The sequence below is a fragment of the Centrocercus urophasianus genome, unplaced genomic scaffold (genome assembly GCF_019232065.1).
Source record: "Centrocercus urophasianus isolate 14NV4802_14NV808 unplaced genomic scaffold, USGS_Curo_1.0 seq_22, whole genome shotgun sequence".
In the NCBI taxonomy this organism is placed as follows: Eukaryota; Metazoa; Chordata; class Aves; order Galliformes; family Phasianidae; genus Centrocercus; species Centrocercus urophasianus.
The window spans coordinates 19,064,792-19,090,450 of record NW_024884778.1 but is presented as its reverse complement, the minus strand read 5'-3'; the positions used below and the strand labels follow the sequence as shown (position 1 = coordinate 19,090,450).

The 25,659-nt window shown below is 44.6% G+C and overlaps 1 protein-coding gene across 9 annotated transcripts in view; it reads right to left on the bottom strand.

The window, feature by feature from the left end:
• HEMK1 (HemK methyltransferase family member 1) overlaps positions 1 to 25,659 on the bottom strand; it is a 70,343-nt gene that overhangs the window by 28,079 nt on the left and 16,605 nt on the right. For 4 of the 9 annotated variants that reach the window (XM_042823364.1, XM_042823365.1, XM_042823363.1 and 1 more), the window contains exons 4-10: positions 23,130 to 23,282; positions 21,056 to 21,120; positions 16,257 to 16,306; positions 15,264 to 15,369; positions 13,643 to 13,738; positions 11,778 to 11,891; positions 11,035 to 11,429 (exon numbers count right to left, since the gene is read on the bottom strand). In XM_042823364.1, coding sequence (XP_042679298.1) covers positions 11,393 to 11,429; positions 11,778 to 11,891; positions 13,643 to 13,738; positions 15,264 to 15,369; positions 16,257 to 16,306; positions 21,056 to 21,120; positions 23,130 to 23,282 — 621 coding nt within the window. In that variant the 3' untranslated portion in view covers positions 11,035 to 11,392. Of the gene's footprint in view, positions 1 to 230; positions 3,000 to 9,086; positions 10,271 to 11,034; positions 11,430 to 11,777; positions 11,892 to 13,642; positions 13,739 to 15,263; positions 15,370 to 16,256; positions 16,307 to 21,055; positions 21,121 to 23,129; positions 23,283 to 25,659 lie in introns of those variants that run through there. The other 5 variants (XR_006169678.1, XM_042823358.1, XM_042823361.1 and 2 more) reach the window with 5 other exon arrangements.

The following is a 25,659-nucleotide window of genomic DNA, read 5'->3' as shown; positions in this document are numbered from 1 at the left end:
CAGTAATAACAGCCTAAAGGCTGCATAGCATAAACCAGCTCAGAAAATCTGCCTGTTCTATACTAACTCAGGAACTGCCACTCATCTTCTCATCTCTCCATCTGCAACAAAGCCGTCAGCTTTTTTATTTCTGACTTCTGGAGAGCCTAGAATTCCCTGTTAAGTATGGCTTTTTTTTTTTTTTTTTTTTTTGCTTTTTTTCTTTTTTTTCCCCACTGTTACCAATAATAAAAATGAAAAAAAAAAAGTCTTTAAATTGGTGCAGTGTGGATGAACATGGCAGCTTGATCTTGCTATAGGCAGACTGGTTTGGGCAGCACATTGCTAACTGTCTCTTGCTTCTCTGCTGGAATACTTTATATCTTGTAACTATTGATGTCCGGATTGTACATGGACTGCCATGAAAAATCTGCATTGTCACTGCAATCCTCTGCCATGCCACAGCCCTCACAGAACTGCTCATCTACTGCGGATGCTACTCCCAAAGCAAATGTTTGCTTAAGACAAACGAGTAATCTGTCTCTACAATATCAGTTTGTTTCAACTATACGGCATAACAACCTCACGGATTTCATTTGAGATTGATTTCACAGGTTTTCACCTGTGCTGTGAGCCACACTACAATTCAGTTTCCCAACCCGTAGCCCCCCACCATTGTCTGCAGTGATGACTGCATTAAGGCAACCAGAGAAACACTCCTCCACTTGAGCATCAGAAGCTCACCTGCTAGGCATCACTTCCAATGCAAAGTGTAGCAGGGAAGGAAACTAGAGAGCTGACAGTTCTGAAGCTCCCCAGTTAACATATGCTATCACCCCTGCTCCAGCCTCCCTGTTTTACTGGAACACATCTGTACTGCTTGTTCGGGCAGCACCTCAGAAAAGAGAAAGAGGCATGACTATGTTTGCTATTTCCCCTGCACAGGGAGAGCAGGGGGATGGCAGAGGCCCAGCAGCAAGCTCACACTGTCCTTTCCCTGTGTGAGAGGCAGAAAAGATGGCAGCTGCTTGAACAGCACGCTCCTGTGTGGGAGCCAGAGAAGAGCAGCTTGTGCAAAGAAGGAATTTTTAGGACTTTCACTATGGAGATTTGGGTTTGAGCACTGATGAGAAAGCTAAGTACTCTGTAATAATGGTGCAAAGAAGCATAACAAACACTCACTACCTTCACAGGGACAGAGGCAACTAGTAAAAAAAAAAAAAAACAACAAAACACCACCAAAGTATTCTGATGGGAAAAGCTTCTTTTAGGAAGACATTTGTTTGATTTTATAAAGAGCATTGATTTTGATATAAACGTTCCTGCCAAAGCTACTTGGAACAGCTTTGCTTTTGGCAGCTCAGAAGCTCTATTTCAGAACATCCAAATTGCACATATTTTATCCTGGAGGTTTTTATACCACATATATCATTACTGCCTTGCCCTAACATGACAGCAGCTGTGGAATATTCCATCTTCTTTTAGATGATTAGATGAATTGCATCATACTACAGAACAAAATGTTACCTGCTTTCTTAGATGAAGACGTTCCTGGGTGTCATAATGGCACTGCCAAGCTTTCATTACATAGCAAACAATGGACTTCCCGTTCTAGGGAATAAGATAAGATCTTTCAATCCTACTATGCAGCAGCTGATCTTATCAATCAAAACAATGTTTTCCTACACAATACACATACTCTGACTATCAGTGTATACTTAGCAAATCAGCATAAGTTGTACAACAACTTTAAATGAATGTAATTCAAAATGAAAATTCAGAAATCACAGAGCAAAGCATTTCTAAAATCAAAATCTGGGATACAGCATTTTCATGGGAAATCTAAAAAGTGAACTATTTAATTTTGGTTAAAGAAGGGGAAAATAAAGAACAAACAAGCTTTAACTGACAGAACTTCCCAGAAAGTGGAAGTTCTGAGTTAGGGCAACGCATATTAATTCTGAGAAGCCTGAGCAGAGCTTTTTTGTTAGGGACAAAGTCCGAGAGGATCACGATGGAGGGAATTCCGCAAGAACCCACAGCAAGGATGCAGGAGGGTAGAGCCCAGCAGGATGCGAGCGCATCAGGGCTGAGCGCGGTTTTGGTGGAGGAGTAAGGCACTGCTGGGTCAGAAGAGCACAGAAAAGGGCCCTTCAGCCAGAACAGCAGCAGGTCAGTTCTTGAGCGAAGTGTCGTGCTCCTGTGTAGAACCAGCACTGGGACGCTTGAGGTGCCCACACGAGCTTCTTCAGCACTGCGATACCTCCGAGCTCCCTGAGCGGGCACACCATCTGCAGCAGGATGGTGCCTCCCAGGAGCTCCTTGCTTTTCCACACTCTGCATGAGAAGAGGAGCTGCTAGCAGGCACCAGCTGTCATGGACTGGGGCTGCAAGCAGTTACTGCTGCCATCAGGGTACCAGCAGCAGCCGGATGCCTTCATCTTTAAACTTCCGTGTCCACGACTCAGGCCCTTTCATGCTCATAACCTATCCTGGCCTTCTCACCCTGGCCCTTCTTAGAAACAATGTTATTCAGCTGCTAAATTAAATAATACTTAACTAATATATTTATCCTGATTTTTAGAACTGACAAAGGCAACCTGTTCAAAGCAAACACTTCACTATCTACTCCCTTTTTCTTTCTCACATAGGCAACGATGGATGGAAAAGCAAAAATAAATGAATAATTAACTGCCTTCACAATCTTGGCTTCAACACTGGTCAATAGAGCACGCAGCTGATCCTCCAAGTAAGACACATAATGTCTTTGCTTGGCTTATGGAACTTATCCATGGAGTTTACTGCACATTCAGGATCTGCATCACAAACGTGTGCATCTGTGTGTCACTGAGGCGGAAAAGGTTATGATGCTGAACAAAGGGCTGCTGTCTGCTGACACAAATGAGACTAAAAACTCACTGACCTGGAAGCTGACGTACAAAAACTCCTTGCAGCCTGAGTGCCCCCTGTCCATACACATTAAATGAATAAGTCTTGTTTGAGTGTAGGATAGCCTTAATCTGCAAACAAAACACATTATAGCAGCATGACTTTTACCTCAGCGAAGTCTATCAGCCACAAAATCAGATGAAAGGCATTGCAGGAGTAAAGTGCATTTTAAAGTGGGATTTTTCTGTCACAAGCTCATTCCAAATTATCTAGCATAAGGAACTTCACCCATGGAAGCCAACAGTGTTGGCACAAGGAGAGTTACACAAGACACTGGTGGGAGAAATGAGTACTGAAAGCTTAGAGAGAGATGGAACAACCTGTGAGAACAGCTTTTAGGCATTATGGCAATACAAACATGCTGTGCTTGGCTTGCAAAGGGTCAGAGGAGGGCTTGAAAGAAGCAGCAAGCTCAAAGTCAAAAGGGATGGTCAGAAGGTCATCCTCAGTGAATGGCAGTGGAAAAGGAGAAAAGTCTTGCCAGCTTTACAACCTCAAGTCCCTGGAAAGGCTCAAATCAATGAGGGGATCCTTGTTTCATGGAACACAAACACTGCATAGCACCACGTGGGTCAACTTCAGCCCAGCTGGAGCATGCAGGGCAACTTCACTGAGGTCAGACTTCAGCTGTCTTCTCTGGATTATCAAAGCCCAACACAAACCTATGTGTATTTCAGACCAACAGTGAGGATTTTGCCATCAGAAGGCACTGGGCAACGCTGCTTTTGTAGCAGCTCAGGCTACTATGTTCAGGACTCCACTGCAGCAGGCTCTTGATAGCACACTGTGCCCCACAGAGCCCATGCTGTAGCACATATACAAACACAGGAGACAAGCTAACTGTCAGGAAGAAAGCTGCAGGTAGGCAGCTGAAACTACATCAGCAAGCACCAAGTGGAAATCCAAATCTTCCACTAAGAGTTGCTCAAGATAGCCCACTAAAAACAATTTGTCTCTCATACACTCACATTTAGCATTGCAACTGGTGTTTACAGAAACTCAGGCAAGCAGCACCTTTGTGCCACTGAGAGCAGTGCTGTGCTTCTGATGGAATGAGGCTGCTCAGAGTGCCATGCTCAGTTCACTGCTGCACCGTTGCTCACTGTGGGCCACCACAAACCATCCACATTGCAGAAGGGGTTCCATTCACCCTCTGACATGCACACATTAAGCAGAGATACTCAGTTTGCCTCCTGTACAAAGCCAGTACCTTATGGACATTCAGCTCTGCACCTGTGCACTTCATTTCAGACTAGCAAAACAGGAACTTGGCAGCACAGGCCATCCCTCCTGTAAGTCTCAGTTTTGTTTGACCACACTCTTTCTGAAGGATCTTGTCTTCTCTAGATGGACCACAAAGTGGTTTGGTCTCCACTCCCTCCTCCTCCTCCATCACGCCCAGCTTTTTTGCATGCCCAAGTCCTGCTGTATTTAGCAATGACTCTGCAAGTGATGCAAACTGAAAATTGCCCTCATACTACATCTCAAGGTCGAGACTCCTCAAACCAAACCTTCTCAGGCCACATTCTCCCATCTTTTATTCAGGCAAAGAGAAAGGAATAGCAATAACTACTTCCAACTCTCAAGGCACTATCATCCTCCCAGCTGACAGCTGTAATGGTTATACTGTTTAAAAGAGGATAAGAAGCAGTGAAGTGAGAAACAAGTCCAGTGAGGTTGCCAGAAGTGTCATTAAGAACAGTTGAGCCCTTTCCCATGCCATTTGCATTGATCCTGGATGTTTAGATGGTAGACTCTCCTTTTCCATACTGCAAATTCTTCACCACCCTGCAGTTCTAGCCTGGGGGATGAGAATCCATTTCCTGATGCTCCACACCATGGGCAGGATGATCTCAGAACACTGCAGCTGTCACAGAAGAAAGAATAAAGGCTGAGACTACTTAAACAAGCTGAAACCAGATCAGGTACCTAATGGCGGTGAGGTACTTTCCTCCCCAGGCATGAGATTGTTTGCATGCTTGTTCTAAGGCTTTATATCCTGTGGTAACTTTGCTCATGTAGCCACGTTTATGGTTGCAATACTGCAACTGAAACTAGTTTCTTGTTGGTCCCTATTCTCAACAAAACTGTAGGAGCATGCAAGACAAAGAAAAGTGACTTTTCAGGTTTGCTGAAAAAGGAAAAAATGTGAAAGGAAGAGCTGAAGATAAAGATCCGCAGAGCTATGAAGCTGCTATTTAAAATTGCAGTTCTGATGTGAACCATGTACAGTAGACAAACCATGGAGGCCACATGTGGCAGCACTGAAGCAACAATGTATTTAATCCTCCTGCACTGCAAAAGCACCACTGGCTGTTGTGAACAGGATGCAGACCTAACTTCCTCAGCACTCTGCAGCAGGCTGGTTTGCCTGGGTCGTGCTCTCATCATGCTCAGAGATGCACTTGTGGAAAATCTAGCAATGGTAACTTTGACTTACTCCCACATCCTTTGGTTTTGCACGAGCATCACCGAAAATAAGCACAACAAACCTGATTGATCATGCTGTAGCACAGTGCTGTTAGCTCATTCTCTGGGTATGACTGAGGTGAATACCACGGGACAGTTGCAGAGCTTTCTACAGTAACCGACTGCCTCGCTTCCATGATGTGAGGCATTCTTAAAATATTCTGAGAGAGTAAAGTGATATTTATGCCAAGCACTGCAGCAGGAGGCAGAGTAAGCTATAATGTGCCAAAGGTCACACAGCAGGGATCCCAATCCAGGTCTGGCAAATCCCAACACAGGCCCAAACCAGTTGCAAGTTTCTGTGGTGTTACACTTCACAACGGGAGCAGAGCAGAACAGCTGGTTTGACTCTGACCAGGAAACAGACACAATAGAACACAAGCAACACCTGTTTTTGGGCAGAGCTGGGATTACTGGAGCCATGCTCACGGGCAGGAAGAGATGCCACCAGGTTCCTCTGCATTTGTCCTTCCAACTCGTCTATATCCCACACTGAAATCTTCCAGCACATGGATTTCTCCTTCTTCAGGTGTTAGAGAAAGCAATTTAAAGCAATTTAAAGCAAAGAAACAATCCCTTAAATACAGCTGATTTTGCAAGTGTTCCAGTACATTTGCACACAGCATTTTACCCAAAGGTCTGAGCGGAGGTCCAGCCCTGGAGCTGTGTGCACAGAGCACACAGGTCAGTGTGATCTCACCACTCGCTACCAGCATGCTCCTCATCCTGTTACATTCTTCTCCATTCTTTCTACCTTGAGCCTAACACGATCCATGCACACTGTCTCCAGAAGGGATCAAAAACCCAAACTGAAGTGAACAAGCAATCTCGCAAACTGTTTACACATTTATTCTGCCTTCAGAAGGTTGGTCCACCAGACTCACCATGGGTGAGACCAGACTGACAAGGGGCAAACACCACACAGATCAGCATCCTGTAAGGCACCACCTCCTTCTCACAGGCACAAAGACTGGAGAAGCACTCCAATCTTTGGTGCAAATGCGGGGAACAGTTAGGTGCAGGCTCTGAACCCTGGGCTTGTCATCCTAAGCCCAACTGACACAAAGAAGCAACTGCAAGGCAAGAGAGAGCTGGTTACAGGCCTGATTCTGCAACTACTGCATGCTGTTAGAACATCCTTGATGTTACAGTAGCTTATGCAACCTGTCCCAAATCTCAGCAACTGAATGACAAGTATGATTTGGCTATGAACCCAGTGCAAAGGGATAGTACTATGTAAATAACCTGCTGTACTCACCAGGCACTGTACAAATCATGCTGAGCCTTGTGAGCAGCTGCCAGGCAAAATCAGCAGAGAAAGGCTGTGAGATGACCCTCCACAGGGAAGGGGAACATCTGAAAGCCCACATGCTTAACTAAAAGCACATTAAAACATCTGTGGAAGAGACAATCGGCTGAAGAAACTTGATAAAGTCTCTCTTGGTATCTCATAATCATCTTAATTGTGAGAGAGAAGACTTCTCCCGCTGGGCGTTTGTCCCTCTGGATGCAACCCTCAGCAGAAGAAAACAAGTTTCTAAACAAAAACTTTAAATACAGCTTTTGAAAACTTGCCCAGACAAACAAAACATTAATGCAAGTTTTGGCCTGGTCTCCATGCCTGGGAAATAACTTCTCCCCACAATAACAGAGGCTGTAGCAGCTCTATTATTTCAATCACCACAAGCACAAGCATCTCCTTTCAGCATGTTCTATCTCCCTTTCCGGCAGGGAAAGAAGGGCATGCAAGAGATCCACAAAAACACCATGTTGGTGTTTCCTCAGAAATAAGGACTGTAAGGGAACAGGCTAATACAGGGAAGCTGCTCTGAGGAAAGAGCAAAGCCTCAGGACAAGAATAGTATCCAGCTTCAATGAAAGCAAGGACGAGTAGGTACTAAGGTACTTTCCTGCTGTAAAAACAATGAAGCTTCAAAACAGACCATGTTCAAAAATCTCAATCATCACTGAAGCCTTTTAGGTCAGACTAGGCAAACATGAATGATGTAAGCCAAGTTGGTCCTTACTTGGACAGGGAAATTATACTAGATGACTGTTGAGCTCTCTTACAATCCATTGTACTCAATAGCTCTGCATCACAGAACTGGCTGCTGGCAGTACCCCCACACATTCAGTCATCTGGCTCCCCAGAGGCTTCCTGTGCCACCTTGGCTGAGTCCCCTCTGCATTTGCCAGCTCTGCACCTGGAAAAGGGTCTCATCCCTACTGCACGTCTTAGACCCTCTGAGGATCTTAGGAAGTCCCTTCCACCCCACACTCTGAGTAGAACAGGAAAACGGGTGGCACTTGCATTTCAGGATGTATACTTGTAAGTTACACCAGAGCAAAGACAGATTGCCGAAAGCCATGGATCAGTGCAGCCCTGCAGGGGGATTCAGGCCTCCCATTACCAGCGCAGCTACAATTCCAGTCCTGTATCGCAGCCATGAGGGCCCCCCCAGCCTCCCTACATTAGGCCTGTACTGCAGCACAGGAATGGAGTTAAAGCCCCACTTTGCAACCATATCCACAGAGTCCACCGTGGAGCGGGGGGCTGCACCCTGCCACACTGCCAGCATGCAGATAGCCTGCTCCCCACAGGCACAACAGGCTGGGAATACAGCACCATCTGCAGGGCTCTGCCACGCACCAAGCTTTGCCTATCCCCAACTCGGAAGGCCAGCAAGGTCCTGGTAGGCACTTTGTACCAGGTCACTCTCCAGAAATACACACCTGAACCACACTCATCAAGGTCCTGCAGGAAAACAAGGCCTCTCTGAAAGCATCACTTCAGAAACAAATTGCTGTTTCAATACAGTTCCGAAGACCCACTGAGATGCCAGAAAATTAAATGCATTTTGACAGTGATTATGTAAAGCATCAGCCCTTCTGTGGCTCAAGGGAGCAGCTGCACGGCTGCAGAGAGCTGACGTGCACAGGAGATTGCTGGCATCAGCACAGCCTCGTACTTACAGGCACAGGCAGTAGACACAGTCAGTGCTTTAGCAAGGGCTCTGGGAGTATCTGAGGTTCTTGCAGCTTCCACATCCAAAGAGCTTTGCAGTGCTTCTGTACCAAAAGGAGCCTGGGCCAATGTGTGCAAAGCAGTGAAGAACACATTGTACTACAGCAGCACATTCCCTCAGATGCGGGTCTGACAAATCCCGCCTCTTGGGAGGAAGGATAATTTTTCTTCATTCTTGTCTATATGAGAAGGTCAGCAGCATCATGTGATTTTCCAGAGACATGTAACCACTATGCAGTGCAAGCCTTGAGAAATGCAAGCATTTTTGTTATTGCTTTTGCTATAAATATAGGAATTTAACACTTATCCTACTGGATTAGACCAAGAGTCCATCTCTCAGAGGAAGCCTACTACTGAGAGCTCCAACAAGTGCTTGCTCTGCAAAAGGCGGCTGCATCCTGCAGCTCAGCCAGCAGTGCTCTCAGAGGGGCAGCTGCCTCCACTACCTACTAGTTTGGCAGCTACCTACTGCTGGAACCAGCCTTCCCCTACAAAAAAGCAACATGATGCTCTTTAACTCCCCCATATCACAGAATCATAGAATGGCCTGAGTTGAAAAGGATCACAATGTTTATCCCATTTCAACCCCTGCTACGTGCAGGGTGGCCAACCACCAGATCAGGCTGCCCAGGGCCACATCCAGCCTGGCCATGAATACCTCCAGGAACGAGGTAGCTATCACCCAGCTTCTAAAGCAACCTGCAGATTTACACTGTGCTTGTTAGCTCTGTTTCATAAATACTGTCAACACTCATACAAAACATTTCAGAAATCAAATTTAAAGACCTAAGCCAGACAAACTTAGCTAAACACGCTAACATTGTTATTACTTACTAAAAACAAACAAACCACCACAGACAGTATCTCTCTGACCGCAATCTGCTCTCACCACTGCCAGAATCAGCTGTGTTGATACTTGATTTCCAAACCTAGGATTAAGTACATTCTAACCGAACCTTTTTTGTCCCTTTCCACCCATTTCCTCTGCTGTGATAAACCACAGCAGGTAGCACAACCCAATGAGGACTCATAATTTCATGTACAAAGTTTATAGGATGGGAAAACTCCTGAGGCAAGCAGAGTGGTGGGATGGGATGAAAGGCCGGTGTATGAGCAGAACTGAAAGAACAAAGAGGGTGAGGAGGGGATTGAAGTGCAGTGAGCTGGGCACTGGTGAATCCTAAGTTCAGATACCTGCAAAAAAACAGGGCCAAAGCTTAAATATTAAGAAGTGAATGAGTGCAGCACAGGCAGGGGGAAAAGGACTAAATGTATTAGCTCTCTGAAGCTGCTTTGGCCCTCCAAACAAATGCCCAACTTGCTGATGCAGAACCTGTCATTTCTGACAACGCAGTTTAAGTTCAGCATGGACAGACTGCCTGCCTGCACACTCACAGCACAGGTCACTGCCTTCTTCTTTCTCCCTTCCATGCTCACCTCCCGTGGCCCAGCAAATGTTTTCATTTGGAGTGATCCAGATCCTTTGGTGTCCTCCTCTCTTTCCTTCACTGGCTAGCTATGGTCAAGAAGAGAACCTCAGAAACAGCAGTGAGCAGCAGCAGCTTGGATTTAATCCTACTGGTACATATGTCATGTTCTTGACCGTCAATTTCAGGACTTTTCTCAGTGTTGTTTCATACAACTCTACTCTAAGTCGCCCTCCCCGACAAAGAAATGGACTTCAGCTGTTCCTGCAGGTGCCAAGAGACTGGGTCTTTCTTCAAACTTAACCTGCTGTCAAATTTTGTATAACTACTCTTTTTCCCTCACCTTTTTGACTTCTCCATCTCAGAAACTGGAGCAGTCATTCTGGCCTTCTTTGTAAAGTCTCACATTTCAAAGCCTTACCTGGAAGTTAAGCATTAGTATTACTATCAGAAACAATTTAAGGATCCCAGATATTTATTCAGATCTGCTAGCATGTTTGAAAACTCAATTGCAAAGCATTTCTTACAAGACTCAATTTAACCTACAGGCAACACTACCTTTATTACTATGGTTTTACTGTTTCTGGCAGCATCCACAAAGTATCAGGTGCTGTAGATTCAGATAATTTTAACCAACACCAAGAACTCCTTCCTCTTGAGTGACCCTTTACAGCCTCAAATATGGAGTGAAAGCATGTCAGGGAGAGGTGCTTTTCCAGTTGTGGTCCTTAACTGTCTATATAAAAGGCTCTCCCTTCTAGTCCAAATGAGTATATTCCAAAGGAAAGGGCTACCTTATCCACAGATTGTTGTCTATTCTCTTCACAAATCCATCTCAACCCATGTATGACCAAAACCACTTTATCTGAGCTTCAGAACTCTGTCTGTCCTAAGCAATCATGGTGTAACGTGCAGCGATGACATTCAGCAGGACTAGGAAACAAACGCTGCTTTGCTTTTGGTGAGCTACAGCAAAGCATCAGGGTCCTAAAAAGAAACCTGAATTTGAAGTGTGCAAGTTAGTCATGTCCCATTATAACTGCACACTCGTGAGCTACTATAAGCTGGAGTTGAGACCACTGTCATCCAGCTTGGTCATGTTCTAAAATTTATCTCAAGGTTGAAAAAAAAAAAAAAAAAAAAAAAAAGGTGATGTTCTTCCTAGGCAAAATGAGTGATACGACATGTTGGCAAGCTGTATTTTTAACACATTTCTTTGAAATTTGCTATCACAGCAAGGAAATATCTGGAGCTGCGAACTCTTCTATACTTGGTCCTGAGATTAACGAGTCACTTGAGCGGAGTGAACTAGAGTTTCATGAGATTCCCTGAGGAAGTTCAAACACTTCCAAACACTCCTGCGATCCTCTGCAACTCTAGATGAAGTCTGTGTTGGGAAATGACGGGTCTGTCACTGCATGGAAAAGTCATACACTGGAAAATGGAGATTTCTTTTGTCACGCAGCTTTCATGAAGCCATTCAAGAAGGGCTCACCAGCGAAAAAGCTTACTGCAAGAAAGGATGTTGTTCCTGGTACAGTTGTCATCTGCTTTGCTTTTGGATGTGCAGAAACCTGGGTCTGTGGGAGAAAAATGAGCAGAGCTTTAAGTCTTACTGGGATGAACATGGTTCTACCTCCATCATATAAAGGTAGCAACTTTCCAATGGCAGTAATCTCAAAGAGCTAGTCACCCCATCAGAAATGCTTACTGTGACAGAAACTCTGACTCAGAAATGCTTGCCAGATTATCTCATGATATAAGAAAGTTCAGACAGTTGAAAAGAGTCCCTGATTTTTTAAAGGTTGGCTTCAGCTGCTGACTTTCTCTTGCTGAGTTTCATTCAGTATATCAGGATGCAGGGATCTAATCTCTGCGAGACACAGTCATATACTTGAAGCAAAAATCTGAACGTAAAATAGACTTACTTGCCACAGAAATCCTTGTGAACAGCACGAAGGGCGAGGAGCAAGTTGGGATGTGCACATAGCCAATCCTCCACCAAATCAGGGTGCCTGGGATCAACTTCCAGAAACACACTCCTGAAAAGATGTGGGGAGATACACATAATGATGTGGGGAGATGCACATAACTAGATTGCTAGGCTGAGAAAAACTAAAATCTTCCTTTACGGAACACTGCAAACCAATGATCTTAAAACAGACTGCAGCTATCTGTTTAAGACACAGATGCCAACTGCTTCCTTCAGAGGGAGAAAGTGTTGATCTAAAGGGGAACTTTCATGGTACTCCTCTTTGAGAGCAGTTATATCCTGGTACTGAGATGTGAGGACCTGTTCTGAACCCCGTGTAGGAATATCACCAGCTTTGTGTTTCTGATGCCCAGAATGGAGCAGGCTGTTCTATGATGCAAATGCACGAACACTGAATGCTGGACTGGTAACGTGGAGTTCCTTTGTATAAGCACAGTGACATTAAGTCCCAGTAGTGAGAGTCAAAGTACAAGTCAGTACACACATTTTACAGCAATAATCATCTCCACAGATGAGTTATGAAACCACCACCAGGTTTCAGGTCATACAGTCTTACACATGACTATACAAAGGAGAGTGCAACAGGGAAAAGGGACCTAGTCAGACAGCTTCAGACAAAGCACCAGGACACAGCTTGTTGCAAAGGACCTTTTCCATTTTGGCTGCAGTCAGGCTTTGTGACATGGGCCCATTTCTGAAACTCTCCTCCCACAATGAGGTGGAACCACCCTAGCTTACAGGCATGTGGAAATGGACTGCAGCCTTTGACAGTTTATCAAGATACAAGTTAAACAGGCAAAGCACAGAGGCCAAGCTCCAACCCTACACTCTCTTGAGAATTCCTGAGCAGTCCCACACTGAACACTCCCACCAAACTAATTACAAGCTGGGTGTGGTTCTTGTTATTGACCTTAAAAGACTTCCACCCCGCAATGGGGGCTCCACCTTATAAAACAAACACAAAAGGGACTAGGAAAAATGTCTTAACAGCCATCCCCATGGGCTGATGTCTCCTGCTGGGAAGACCTGGGGAACAACTTCTGCTCTTGTGGCCGAGCAAAAAATAAGGAGCTTATTCTTTCCATTGTGCTTCTCAGTACTCCTATTCCTCTTCCTAAAACAGCAGATTTTCAACGATCTCTCTAATGCTATTAAGGCGAGGAATTTTCAACAGGATACGAGAATGCCAGGGCACAAAAGACATTTGGGTATCAGCACGTTGATTTTCAAGCATGAAATGGATCCCCCATGACAGCAAATAGAAACCAATCAGTCTCAAGCATCCCTCATGCAGAAATCTAACGTTTAAGAAATGAACCCTGGCTGATTACCATTATTCTCCCAGGATATCCAGCCCTGACTCCTGGCACAACACACAAGCTTCCCGTAATTAAAGAATGAAACAGATCTACATCCATTCTCACAGAGCAGTGGGTTGTTTTTCCCTCAACAGCTTTTCTGCTTGGAAAGCTTTTTTTCGCGCTTCCTCTCCCTCCATTTTCTCTCTCACCTTCCTTCTGTTGCTACTTTGAGCTTTAAAGATCCTCATTTTGTTAATGACTGTGAAACACCAGCACTGGTCAAAGAAGGTCTATATCCCCATATGAACAAATTTCAGACTGATTTTGCTAATACACGTTTTTTTGTTTTTGTTTTTTTTAAGTAAACAAACAAAAATACACTACAATTACTAGATGGGCGTTTTTGCAGTTATTTTCCTTTTACATCCTGCATAAAACAACAACAGTAGTTACAGATACAGAGAGAAGATGTGAAATTCAAAAGGACGACCATGCTCACCCAGAATCCTTCAGAAGAGAAGGAGCCAGAGTCAGAATTATTTTAATGACTCTCATCCCGTCATCTCCCCCATCCAGTGCATCAAGGTCCTCATAGCTAGAGGTTGGAAATAAGGCATTAATGGCAATTCATACGGCATGAGCCATGCCCTTGAGCATGCACTGCCCTGCTCCACAGGCAAAGGTGCAACTAATAAACTCCAGCCCAGTTACAGCAGGTGAGAGCACTCATTGCTTTTATGAGAAATACAGGGAGTAAGAAGGCTGAGAAACCCCAAACTGAGCACAAGCAGAAAACATTCCTTGGGCTCCATCAAAAGAGGGGTGGCCAGCAGGGACAGGGAGGCGATTGCTCCCCTCTGCTCTGCTCTTGTGGGGCCCCATCTGGAATACTGCGTCCAAGTGTGGAGCCCCCAGTACAAAAAAGACAGGGAGCTGTTGGAGAGGGTCCAGAGGAGAGCCACAAAGATGATCAGGGGACTGGAGCACCTCCCATATGAGAACAGGCTGAGGGAGCTGGGTTTGTTCAGCCTGGAGAAGAGAAGGCTGTGGGGCGACTTCATTGCAGCCTTTCAGCATCTAAAGGGAGCCTACAGACAGGAGGGGAATCAACTCTTGGAAAGAGTAGATAACTGCAGGACAAGGGAAAATGGTTTGAAGTTGAGGGAGGGAAGATTTGGGTTGGATGTCAGGGGGAAGTTCTTTACAGAGAGAGTGGTGAGGTGCTGGAACAGCTGCCAGAGAGGCTGTGGATGCCCCGTCCATCCCTGGAGGTGTTCAAGGCCAGGCTGGATGGGGCCCTGGGCAGCCTGGGCTGCTATGAAATGTGGAGGTTGGTGGCCCTGCATCTGGCAGGGTGTTGGAGATTCGTGATTCTTGAGGTCCCTTCCAACCCAAGACATTCTGTGATTCTGTGACTTTTTCTTAAGACTTTGAGTCACTTGCATCCAGGATGTGTTAGCTAGACAGGGAAAGAGTGGGTTGTACAGCAAAAGAGCATTTGTATTACTTCAACTATGCCAATAACCACAATCTAGCAGAGCAAATTCAGATGCAGAAAATTCAGCCACTTTCAAGGACAGAATCTGCTACCCTACACATTTAGCTTAGGGGTGAATATGGGACTCTGCCCTGACATGCGTGACAATTGCTTCTGAGGAAGGCCAGCACAGACAAAACAGTGCCAAACCCAAAAGTGCTTCTTCGTGTGAGTTTGTTTGCTTAAGGCAAGTCTTGTGATTAAAATGGGTGACAGTATTTCCACCTAAATTTCTTTCATCACAAAAAGCTGCTCTGATTAATTACTCTTACTTTCATACACTCAAACCAATTGTGAAAAAAAATCTGACATGACAAATGTTCTGGAACAGTTTTGGATCGGAAATTTAGCAATGACAAAGTGTGCGCTTCTTCCATTTTTATTAACACTTAAAGTTGTTTCAGACTTGCAAGTAGTACCAAAGTAATGCTATACTATTGAATACCATATATGAACACACCTACAATTACGCATGCTTACTACATTTCCCCATTCTGTGTGCAAGTGAGCGTGTAATATAAGAAAGCAGCCAGAAAGCTTTGCTTCAAGGAACAGGAGATGGAAAATCTTTGTGTCTGATTACCAGAGGATCTCTGCATCCAGGGAAGCCATGTCTTCATGGAAGACATATGGAGGGTTACTGACTATGAAGTCCATTGGGCCCCAAGGTAGCAGATGTTTGGCAGAACCTAAAAAAGAATCACAACCAGCTCTCAATCATAGCAATGTTCCCTCTAAGCTCAATATCAAAATCCTATCCAGAAAACTATCTCTCCAGGTACATGCAGATGTGTGTACGGTTCTGTTTCTCTCTCATAGAATTTCACCCCATTTCTTTTGGGGATAGCTGGGCCTGGTTACCCTCCCACCCTGTATGCAAGATGACATGAAGATGAGCACAGGCAAAGTATCTTTTTTTTTGGGGACCAACAGCCCTGCTTAGAAGAATATCTATCTTAGAAATTCTAACACAGGACCTCGATGTCCTGGAGAGCTCAGAGCCCAACTGGATCTAAAGCAACTACTGGAACCTGACACATTACACAGACCTAACTAAGAGAGTTACAACTAGCTGTCAGGATGCACATCTTTCCTCTTACCAGAGCTGATGAAGGTATTCCAACAGGCAGAAGAGCTACATCCTCAGCAGTACCAACCAACTAAAGACCTGCTTTTCTGCCAACGAGTTCAGCTTGCTACACTTGTCAGTCCAGATTGGAGCACATGCACCAGCCCTGACCCAGACACCATGCAATTCCACAAACATGGCACGGCCCTCAGGCCCGCCTCTCAGCACAAGGCTTACCCACACAGGCTTCTGGACTGCACTGGTTGGCTTACTGATGGAACACAGCCAGAATGAGCTCAGATTTGCAGACATACCTCTAAGCAGTAATAGAGGGTCAAAATGAATGGTGTGAAAGGAAGTGCATAAATGAATCTGCAACACTGGAGCTCCTGGCTCCTCCACACCTCTTGGTCTAGCACAGCCTAGCAGACAACTACCAAACCGGATAAACCAGGACAGTAAAAAAGGAAGAAATATAAAGGGGATTAAGACAATGAAAAGATTTACCATATGAAACATTATGGTGGAGGATGTGGATCCTGTCTTGGAGTTGCAGCCTATAGAGAAAAGTTCAGATGTAAGGGCAAAAAGATTAGGAGTCTTGTCTGTGTGGGCTCATGAACAACACATTCAATAAACAGGCCATTAACTATCATTCTTCTTATCTGATACACGTATGTACTATCCCACTGACTGTCATTGGATTTTTCCCAAGCTGCAAGGAAAGTTTAGGAAGTGCTCTTTGTCTGAAGCAGAAAGCACCCATGATGATTCCAGCGCAGAGCTCCCATGCATCCAAAATACACCTATACATCACAGCAGCATTCTCCCTCAGATACATATTAATTATATCTAAAGGCCTCCCCCAGGTGAGCTCAGAAGCAGAGAAAAACAAAATTAAATGCATCAAATACGTAAATCTGACATGGTAAGCGAAGACAACTTGCTCATGTTTGCCACATTCTTTCCCCAGCCTCTTTGCTGATTTGGATCTTAGCAGCGTTCTGGCATCTGAGTGTATTTTTTAGGCACAAGAGTGCATGAAGGTGATGAGACTGCACTGCACAGTAGCAGGAAGCCAGCACACGCAGTGCAGCACAGCTCCTGTGGCAGACATAGACCAGGAAGAGAGACTCCTATAGGAATGGCTCACGCACAGACCATTCAGTGCAATCCTTTTAAAATAGGCTGGGTTTCTCAGGTGCTACTTTCTAACTCATGATCTTTCTCATCCCTGACATGCCTGTGCTCATTAACTGGGAGATATGTTTTGCTCAGCACCTTTCATCTGCAACCAGACCTCCCCAGGGTGCTCACACTGGCAGAATCCCTGAATGTACTGGAGACACAAACAACTCTCCCTTCACCTGTGACAAGACAGCACGTAGGCAGGGAGGTTTGTTATTTTTAAGAAACAGGTCTATAAACACCTCACTGTTTCTTTGGAAGAAATCTTGGCTGAGATTCTGATCTCTCTGATTTACTGACTCACTCCAAAGCAGAACAGCCTCAAGTTTGCCAGATTGCCTTTTGCATGGTTCTCCAGTGTGCCTCAGCCTGGCACAATCCATCTCTAGCTCCCAGCTTGCAACAGAATATGATCCTTGCCAGAGACAGATCCCCTTAAACCATGGGTGTCCAACATTTTGGCTTGCCTGGGCCACACCAAGTAAACAGGAATTGTCTCAGGCACCATATGTGTAGGTCACTCCAGAAGTAATGCCTCCTATTTATTTCCATGGAAACTACAACAGATAAAACAAGCACAGTAACAATACTTAATGGACCAAATTCTCAGCTACAAAAATCTATTTTTCAACATAATCACCACTGTTAGCTCTGTATTTTTGTCAGCAGTTAACACGAGCTTGCATGCCATACTAGTAAAAACCTGCACCAGTGGAGGTTTTTACCACTGATGCTGTTGTCACTGCAAAAACACATCACCCACTGTGTCAGTGAATGTCAGTGGGTGCCATTTTTCCCCACATGGAGGAATTCAATGACCCACCTTTACTTCACACACACTTTCATGCCACTATGCAATTTTGTCAGACTGCCCCACTGCTGCTGCACAGCAATAAAACGTAATGGAATATAGGTGGGAAGGTCCAGTTCTACTGCCATGCCACCAAGATCCACCTCTGATGTTGCAGGCCAACGTAATAAAACAGGAGGCATTCCTTTCAGAGCAGCTCCCATTAAAATATATAATATAGCTGACAAGCAACAAAACTTGTTTTAATTTTCAGTAGTTTTTTAATTAAAACATTTAAAAAGGAAACAACAAAACCATGAAACTAGTGGGATGTTTGACCTTGTTTGTGAAACTAACAGAACAGTCTGATTCCATGGTAGCACTTGCAATTCTTAGGTGTTTGTCTGAGATTTTTGATGAAATTTTATTTTTCCAGTGCTTCATCCATGAAAACACTTCACAAATGTACGTACTGCCGAAAAGTGATGACATTAATAAGTTGTGACTGTGAAGTGAGGGATATTTCTCTCTGCTGAGATAGGAATTATGAAAGTCCAGTAGAAAGACATGATGAGATCTGTGTTGAATATCTGATTGCAACTCTACACAGCCATTGGAAAATTCGCAGGCAATGCATTTATTTTGACTGAAAATAGTCATAAATATACAAAAAAAAACCCCCAAAAGTCAACACTTTTTTGCAACCCTGAAACCTGTTCTCAAATTCCTTGATCACAGCAGAAAGCACAGCTGCCTACTTTTCACTGTTCACAGGCCTGTATGTAGCCAATACATCAGAATGCACGTGTTTGCCATCCCTTCAGTTAGCCCTGCGCTGCATCCCGTGCCCCGCTTTCAGCCCAGACAGGGTTAGCAGCACACCCATGTTTGGTTGTTAAGTGAGGCTGTGCACCAGGCTGAGCTGCTCAGCTGATGGCTGTAGTTTGAGCTGTGCTGTCCACATGCAGCCCATGGGCTGGACATGCCTGCCTTAAAGCCTTGAAGATACCTTGACACTCCTGGAACAGTGAAGAGATGCCAGTTTGAAAACTGCCTTGGTGCTTATTCAGAGCCTGATTGCAAGAGAGACTAAAGAAGCAGAAAGAGTGAGGCAGCAAAGAAGGAACATAACCTCTAATTCCTCAGCTATGCAATCTGCCCATCAAAATACCTCTCTTCTCATGAGTTCTGCCTCTGGCTTCTGAGAAGACGTTTCAACAATGACAGAGAATGCACTTTGCCAAGCTAGAGAGACAATGTTGGGCAAGAAGAGCTGGTGGAGAACAACTCCACTCCACCCTCAGGGGATGCCATTCCCTGACTGGCAAAAGCAGATGGTTGCAGATAGAGTTTGCCCTGTTAGAGCCAATGTCTAGAGAATCCTCTGACAAAATTAGAGCTCTTTCCAATATGCTGTCTCTTCCTGGGAGAGACCCACCATGGTGTCAGATTTTTCCTTCCAACTCTTCAGTGTAACATCCTGGGGCTACCCAAGCAAGTTTCAGAGAGCATGCTGCAACAAAGCCATTATACCCAAGTCCTGTTTGCTGAGGGCCTTTGGTACTGCCTCATCAACTACAGGAGCATCAAGAAATAAAAGGATTTCTGCATCTACCCGCAGCGTACACAGCTGGGTAATCTGGTACTGGCATTGATTCACTGCAACCAAGACTTCACTAAGTGTTCCTCCCTAAATAACACAACTGTGGTAAAAAGGCAGAAACCAAGCTGGCTTCAGCAGTAATACAGCTTATCCTACTGGCTACTCTTGCAAGATGTGCAGGGCACCACACCACGGACAAGAGAAACATTTGCTTAATGAAAATATCTATTGAGAAATACGAGTTTCTCTGGCAGTGCAATTTCACTCCCCATAGCCATCCTTGAGCCAAGGATACTATGACACATTTTCCCATATGCCAGAACAACACTCTACAAAGGAGGCAAAGATCTGGCCTGTTTTTATTATGATCTCTGTAAAACTGCAAGAGAACTTGGTTTGATACTCATATATCAGAAGGATGTGCTGGCCACTCCCCATAACTGGAATAGGAGGCACAGTTTGGTAGAGAGGTGAAAGTGTGGGAAGAGTTTGTTTCTACCATCACCTCAGAATTGTGAAAGATCTGCAGCTGGATTGCAAAAAGTGGACAGATACAGCTCAGGACAGCTAGAAACAGAAGCAGCCTGCCTCTGTAACCAGTATGCCAGCAGCAGCTTTGGAAGAAAGAATACATGGGCCTCGCGGACAGTAACATCAGCTAATGAGTATCACTTTTAAGACTCATAGCTGTACCGGACTCCAAAAAAGGTAGCAACAGGAAATCCTCCTAAGGCTGCTCAAATTCATGCTCAGAGGTTCCTGAGAATACAAATGCATAGTAGAGCTCTGTACGTTTCACAGTCTCTAAGAGGACTCAAAAAGGACACAGATTCTAGTCGTGGTGCTCACCAAGATGGTGACAACCCAGAACAGCTTGCATTAAGCAGAACATAGAACCATGACAATGAGCAATGATCTGTTGGGGAGGACAAGGTTATCCTGAGATAATGCTGTTCTGCATTAGGTACAATCTGTTCAGCAGGTCTCAGCACCCAGGCACAGCACAGGTATGTGTGCACAGCAGCACCCTTCTCATCAAATCCAAGGCTACAAGGAGGGCACTGAGGGATACCGTGACAACAGAGTGAAGAGTGCAAACTTATAACCAGAGGAGTAGTGACAGGAACAAGCATGGCAGAATTTTAGGTAGGAAGCCAAAGAGAGAAAGGTTCATACTATACCTGTCCTTAACCTCTCAAGTGACAGAGACGTTCTTACCTCCTGGTGATTAAAGTTTACCATAGAAAAGAACAATAGTGACCAATAGTGACCACGAAAACTCTTGGAAGACAGCATTTAAGTACTACTGACTTATTTAGGCTGCTGCCTTTGCAAAGTGCATTCACAACTGAAAGGAAAAAAATCCTCTGGTAAATATAAACTTCCTTTTTCTTGAATTGCTACACTCTTTGGGAGCTCAAATGATTAAAAATACCCTAGTTTCCCATGGTGATAAACATGAAACACAGTTCAAAATATTAGGGACTCCTGATCATTTCACACAGAGGGTGGTGAGGCACTGGAACAGTCTGCCCAAGGAGGCTGTGGATGCCCCATCCCTGGAGGCATTCAAGGCCAGGCTGGATGTGGCTCTGGGCAGCCTGGTCTGCTGGTTGGTGACCTGCACACAGTGGGGGGGTTAAAATTGTGGTTTTTTTCAACCCACGCCATTCCATGATTCCCAAGTAACAGTTTACAAGAAATAGATAATATGCAAGCTTGTACCTATGTACATTCTCCCTGGTGAGATCCACAGCAGCCTCTTCTTTATCCACAGCTATCACTCGGCTCTGAGACAGAAAAGACAAACAACAGCATTACAACACCACAGCTCCTGAGCAGACAAGCTCTGCCAGAAGAGACACAGAAGATAAAACCTGCCAATTGACTGCTCACTCTCGGCTCCTCAAAGGAACAGCTCATCTCAGGGCACTGATGGGATGACAAATCACTTCCAGTAAGACAGTAACATGACAGAAGGCACTCTGCAACAATGCCAGCATTCTACCAAAATAGACAGGCTTCTGACCAAGTCAACTTAGCTGACAACAATGCAGTCATGCTGACTCATGGCACCTGATATGTTCATAGCTCTGAAGTAGTGTGAGACTCAACACTCGAGCAAGCCAAAGGCTGAAGTGGACACAGGTTAAAGGAAGATCACATCCCTAGACTTCTCCTTTTTAGTGTGCATGGAATCCCTCCAACAGTAACACACCATCTTGGGCAGAGATTCTAGCATTTTCCATCTGTTAGGCAGACACCCTTTGCCTAGTAATTCCACTGCAGTCATTATACCATGTTCACTAGATGTAGACAGCCTGCACTTCACTGTGTCAACTATCTGAAAGTTCTCTGGTGTAACAGTATGCGACAGGACTATATGGTTAGAGATATGCCTGACTTTCTACCCCATTTTGGGAAAAGCATGAGCACAGGCCTGACGTGTTTTTCTGCTTTGCTGGACATTTTTTAAACACATGCTGCTAAGCATTTGCATACAGAAAGCGTGCTCGAAGTATACACTTTCTACCTGGTGATAATGGTGGTATGCAGTGTAATGGACCATTAGGGTGATGCATTTCACTGTGTGAAACTACCACCCTCACACACACAAAGCTGACCCCAAACACAGAGGACAGAGTTGAAACAATAAATGAAATGCTGCTGGTGTTTTCTCTTGTTCCCTACTGCCAACTTGTGTCTCAAACATTAAGACATCACAAAGAACATAAACTCTGGTTAGCTGTCTGTGTAGCTACCATTCACTCTATTCAGCCAAGGCTCTTTATTTCTCTGGAAGTTTGTGTTAGCCAGCTGGGAAAGGACTATTATCAGTAACAGTGACAGACTGGCAGAACTGTTTAATCTGACAGGAAAGTAAAAAGTGTGAAGTACAGCTCAGAAAATCAGAGTAATTTCACTTTGAAGTCATGAAGCCCAACTATTAACTCCTGAGTCAACAGAAGGCACCTACCTCTGTAACTAATGCCCCAAGCCTCACTCTCTCTCAGAGAGAGGAGTGGCTACAGCAATTCTTGCTCATGAGAAGCTGACGTATGAGTAAGTCTGTATGTGATGAAATCTTGGCTTCATTTCTTTTTTCCTTTTTACTTACCAATAGTATCTCATTAAGCCTGTTTCATGCACACAGTAACCAGAGGCAAGAACAGCTTTGGCTACCCAGATCTCTATCCACTTCCTGCTTTTTTTGCTCTATCCAAAAACGGGGGCTGCTATCATGGAACATAAGACTTCAGAAAAATGGCTTGGCAGTTGAGGCAGTGTGACATCTGCTAATCATATTGATCCCAACTATTGATGCTTCTGTCAGAATCCTTCTTTTGTACTCATTTGGCTTTCAGTTTCACAAACGCAAGATCTATTGATTCACAGCAAGGTGATTTTAGAGATGACTGCTCCAAAAATTTGACTACTAGAGTGTGTACCGAAGCCTCGGTCACTCGTCCACAGCCCAGGATATGAGCTTAAACCAACCCTCACAACAGCTTCAATCTAAGGTGATTAACAGCAAGTTGTGACAGCTGAAGAATGAGCACATTTGCTTGTTTCCTTCTGTCTTTATTTCTCCTGCAGACAGCTGGAGAAAGCAATTTCTAAAAACTCTCTCTACCTAGAATAAACATACAGAGTCTGACTGTCAAAGACAGCAGCTGCTGAAGTAGCAGCTAAGTTCTGTCAAAGAAATTTGCTTGGAAAGTCTCAGGGAAGTCCAGTAGACTGGAACTACGCTTTCACAATGGTATTTGCTGTACCATGAGCATATTAAAAAGTTCACCTGTGGTATCTTGCACAGGAGACTCAGAGCAATTGCTCCAGAGCCACAGCCAATCTCCAGGATCACAGGAGATGGGACAGCAACCAAGAAGGTTTCTGAATTCTTCGCCTCACATTTCCGAGATTCTTCCTCCACAACCAGAGAGATGAGATCCTAAGAAAACAAAGATAAACATTGCTGTGACTTTTTGATAAGGGAACTGTTTTGACTTTGTGGAGTGAAGGAATTAAAATGTCTTCAGTCCATAGTCTAAAATGTATTTGTTTTGCTGATTTTTAAAACACAAATGACATAGCAGAGCTGACAGGAAGTCATTTAAACTTCATCTCCTCCACACGGTACTTTGACAAGTATCCTGAGGATTTTGTTATGACTTCCCAGAGATCCTCTGAGGTCTTCTAGCACTGGGAAAAACAGTAACCGAACAGCTGGAGCACATTATCTTCTGTAACACCATTTTATTTACACCAAAATTCCAGCCATTAGTACTTGTAGGCTTCAAAATTTAATACTTCTAAACTTCTAAGTAATCTAGAGACAGCTATACAGTTCTGAACAACATCTTAATCCAACCTGCAGATGAAAAGCAAAGGCAGAGAATTAAGTGACCCATACAGTGAGTTCCCTGAATGGATTTCAGACTGTGGACTCCTACTACATTTTGTTGTTGCACAGAAAAGACTTTCATCCCTGCTTCTTGAGCCCTATGCACCTCTGCTGCCAACATCTCTTCCCTGCCATTCATCTAGTTTTTAAATCTCCTGGCAACATCATGTGAAATCCAGCACAGCAAGAGAGGTCTTAAAGACACAGAGTTCCCAGCTTTGAGACACTAGTTACTACGGACAGTACACGTGCCTCCCTCACAGCATGAACTGCTCTGGTTATTCATCAGAGAAAACTACAAGAGAAATGTAAACATCTTGGGTGTGTGAGTACTTGCCGAAACTGCTCGTAACTCCCTGAGATCCTTGTTCCTTCATGGTACAACCATACAGAAAGAAAACAAGCTCTTACTGCCCAAGCTGCTCCCACAGTGGCTAGGCTATTCACTTAAGAGATTTGCTCTTGAATCTCTCCTATAAATCCAGAAAGCCTAGCAGGTCACAAAGAATTGGCTTGATTTTACCAATGAAAGACATCATGAAGAAAATCCTTAAGCAGAAATATCTAAAAGCAACATATCCTGACAAGTGAGTCAGCTTTAGCACGGCAGTGGCTTTTTCCAGGAGCTAAAGTCAGGTCTGCTTGTACCTAAGGATATAAGCCCTCCTTTGGATATATCACCCGACGTGGGGTACAGTGAAACAGATGGTTTGTACACAGGTGTGGAGTCTTCATCAAGATAGCTGCTGCTGTCAGTTGATCACCCTTCATGTCGGGCTGGTTTGCATCTGTGGGATGTAGTAAGAAAGGCTGCAAACAGGTGTAAAAATATAAAGCTGGTGTAGATGAGCTTCTGTGGAAACATCCCCAGCAACAATCCCTGAGACGTGGGCTGCTTTGTCAGACGGCATTTTTTTGAGACACTCACAAAACATGAATTACTCTTCAGTATAATAAAGCACTGTGCCCCTTCACAGAACTGCAACTTCCACTGCTTCACAGATCTAGATAAGAGACACGTGTGTTTAAACATTGTCCTGCCCTAGGAAAGCCAAGCAGCTTTGAAATGATTCTGCTTTTTTAATAGAACACTGTGCCTGAAAGCATAAGCAGAAAAAAAAGATGTGGTTTATTTGAATATGTAGACACTCTGCATTTCTCCCAGTAACATTACTTCTTGTTAGATCAGCTTCTGAGCTGTTGCCATTTCCAGCCCATCTGTTTTGGGCTTTGCTTTTTTTGCAAGAGTATGGCCCTGCCAACATTATCCTTAGGGGAGTCACTGCATCCTTGACCTTCTCTGGGCTACCTTTCACAGCCACAGACTTTTGAAGCCTTTAGGGGGCTTTTTATCAACAACCTCCTTCAGCTGTATTCACCATTTTCTTTCAAATTCCTGCAGTCACCGAGCTGGAACAAGTCAGGGATGCCCATTCTTTACTCACCCGGATAACAACAGCCTTTGTTCTTCTCCAGCCTGTGCCCTCTGCCTTCCAGAGCTCACAGCAATGAGTGCAATTGTGCTCCTACTTGACACCAAGAGGGAAGGGGTAGCAGAGGGAGCTACACTGTGATCTCTCAGGACTGCATCTTCTCTGCAAGGTTCAGCTTGGGGCCCAGCCCTGCTGGCGGCCTGGGCAGATAAGAGGTGCCATACAGCAGTGCCCTGCCCTCATCACCGTGCCTCAGAATCACATCTTCCTCGTTGCTGCACCGGGATTCCTTTCCAGAAAACTGTGGAGGAAAATATTCCCATATCCTGCAGGAAACTGTTAAGAGGACCACCAGCATACAGATAACATGGAAAAAAGAAACACCATATCTACCCACTTGCGTGTGAAAGTGGCTTTTGCATTTCAGCTAGATGCATCAGTTTGAAAATACTTCTGAAAATGAGGACAGGCAAAAATTGCAACCACAGCAG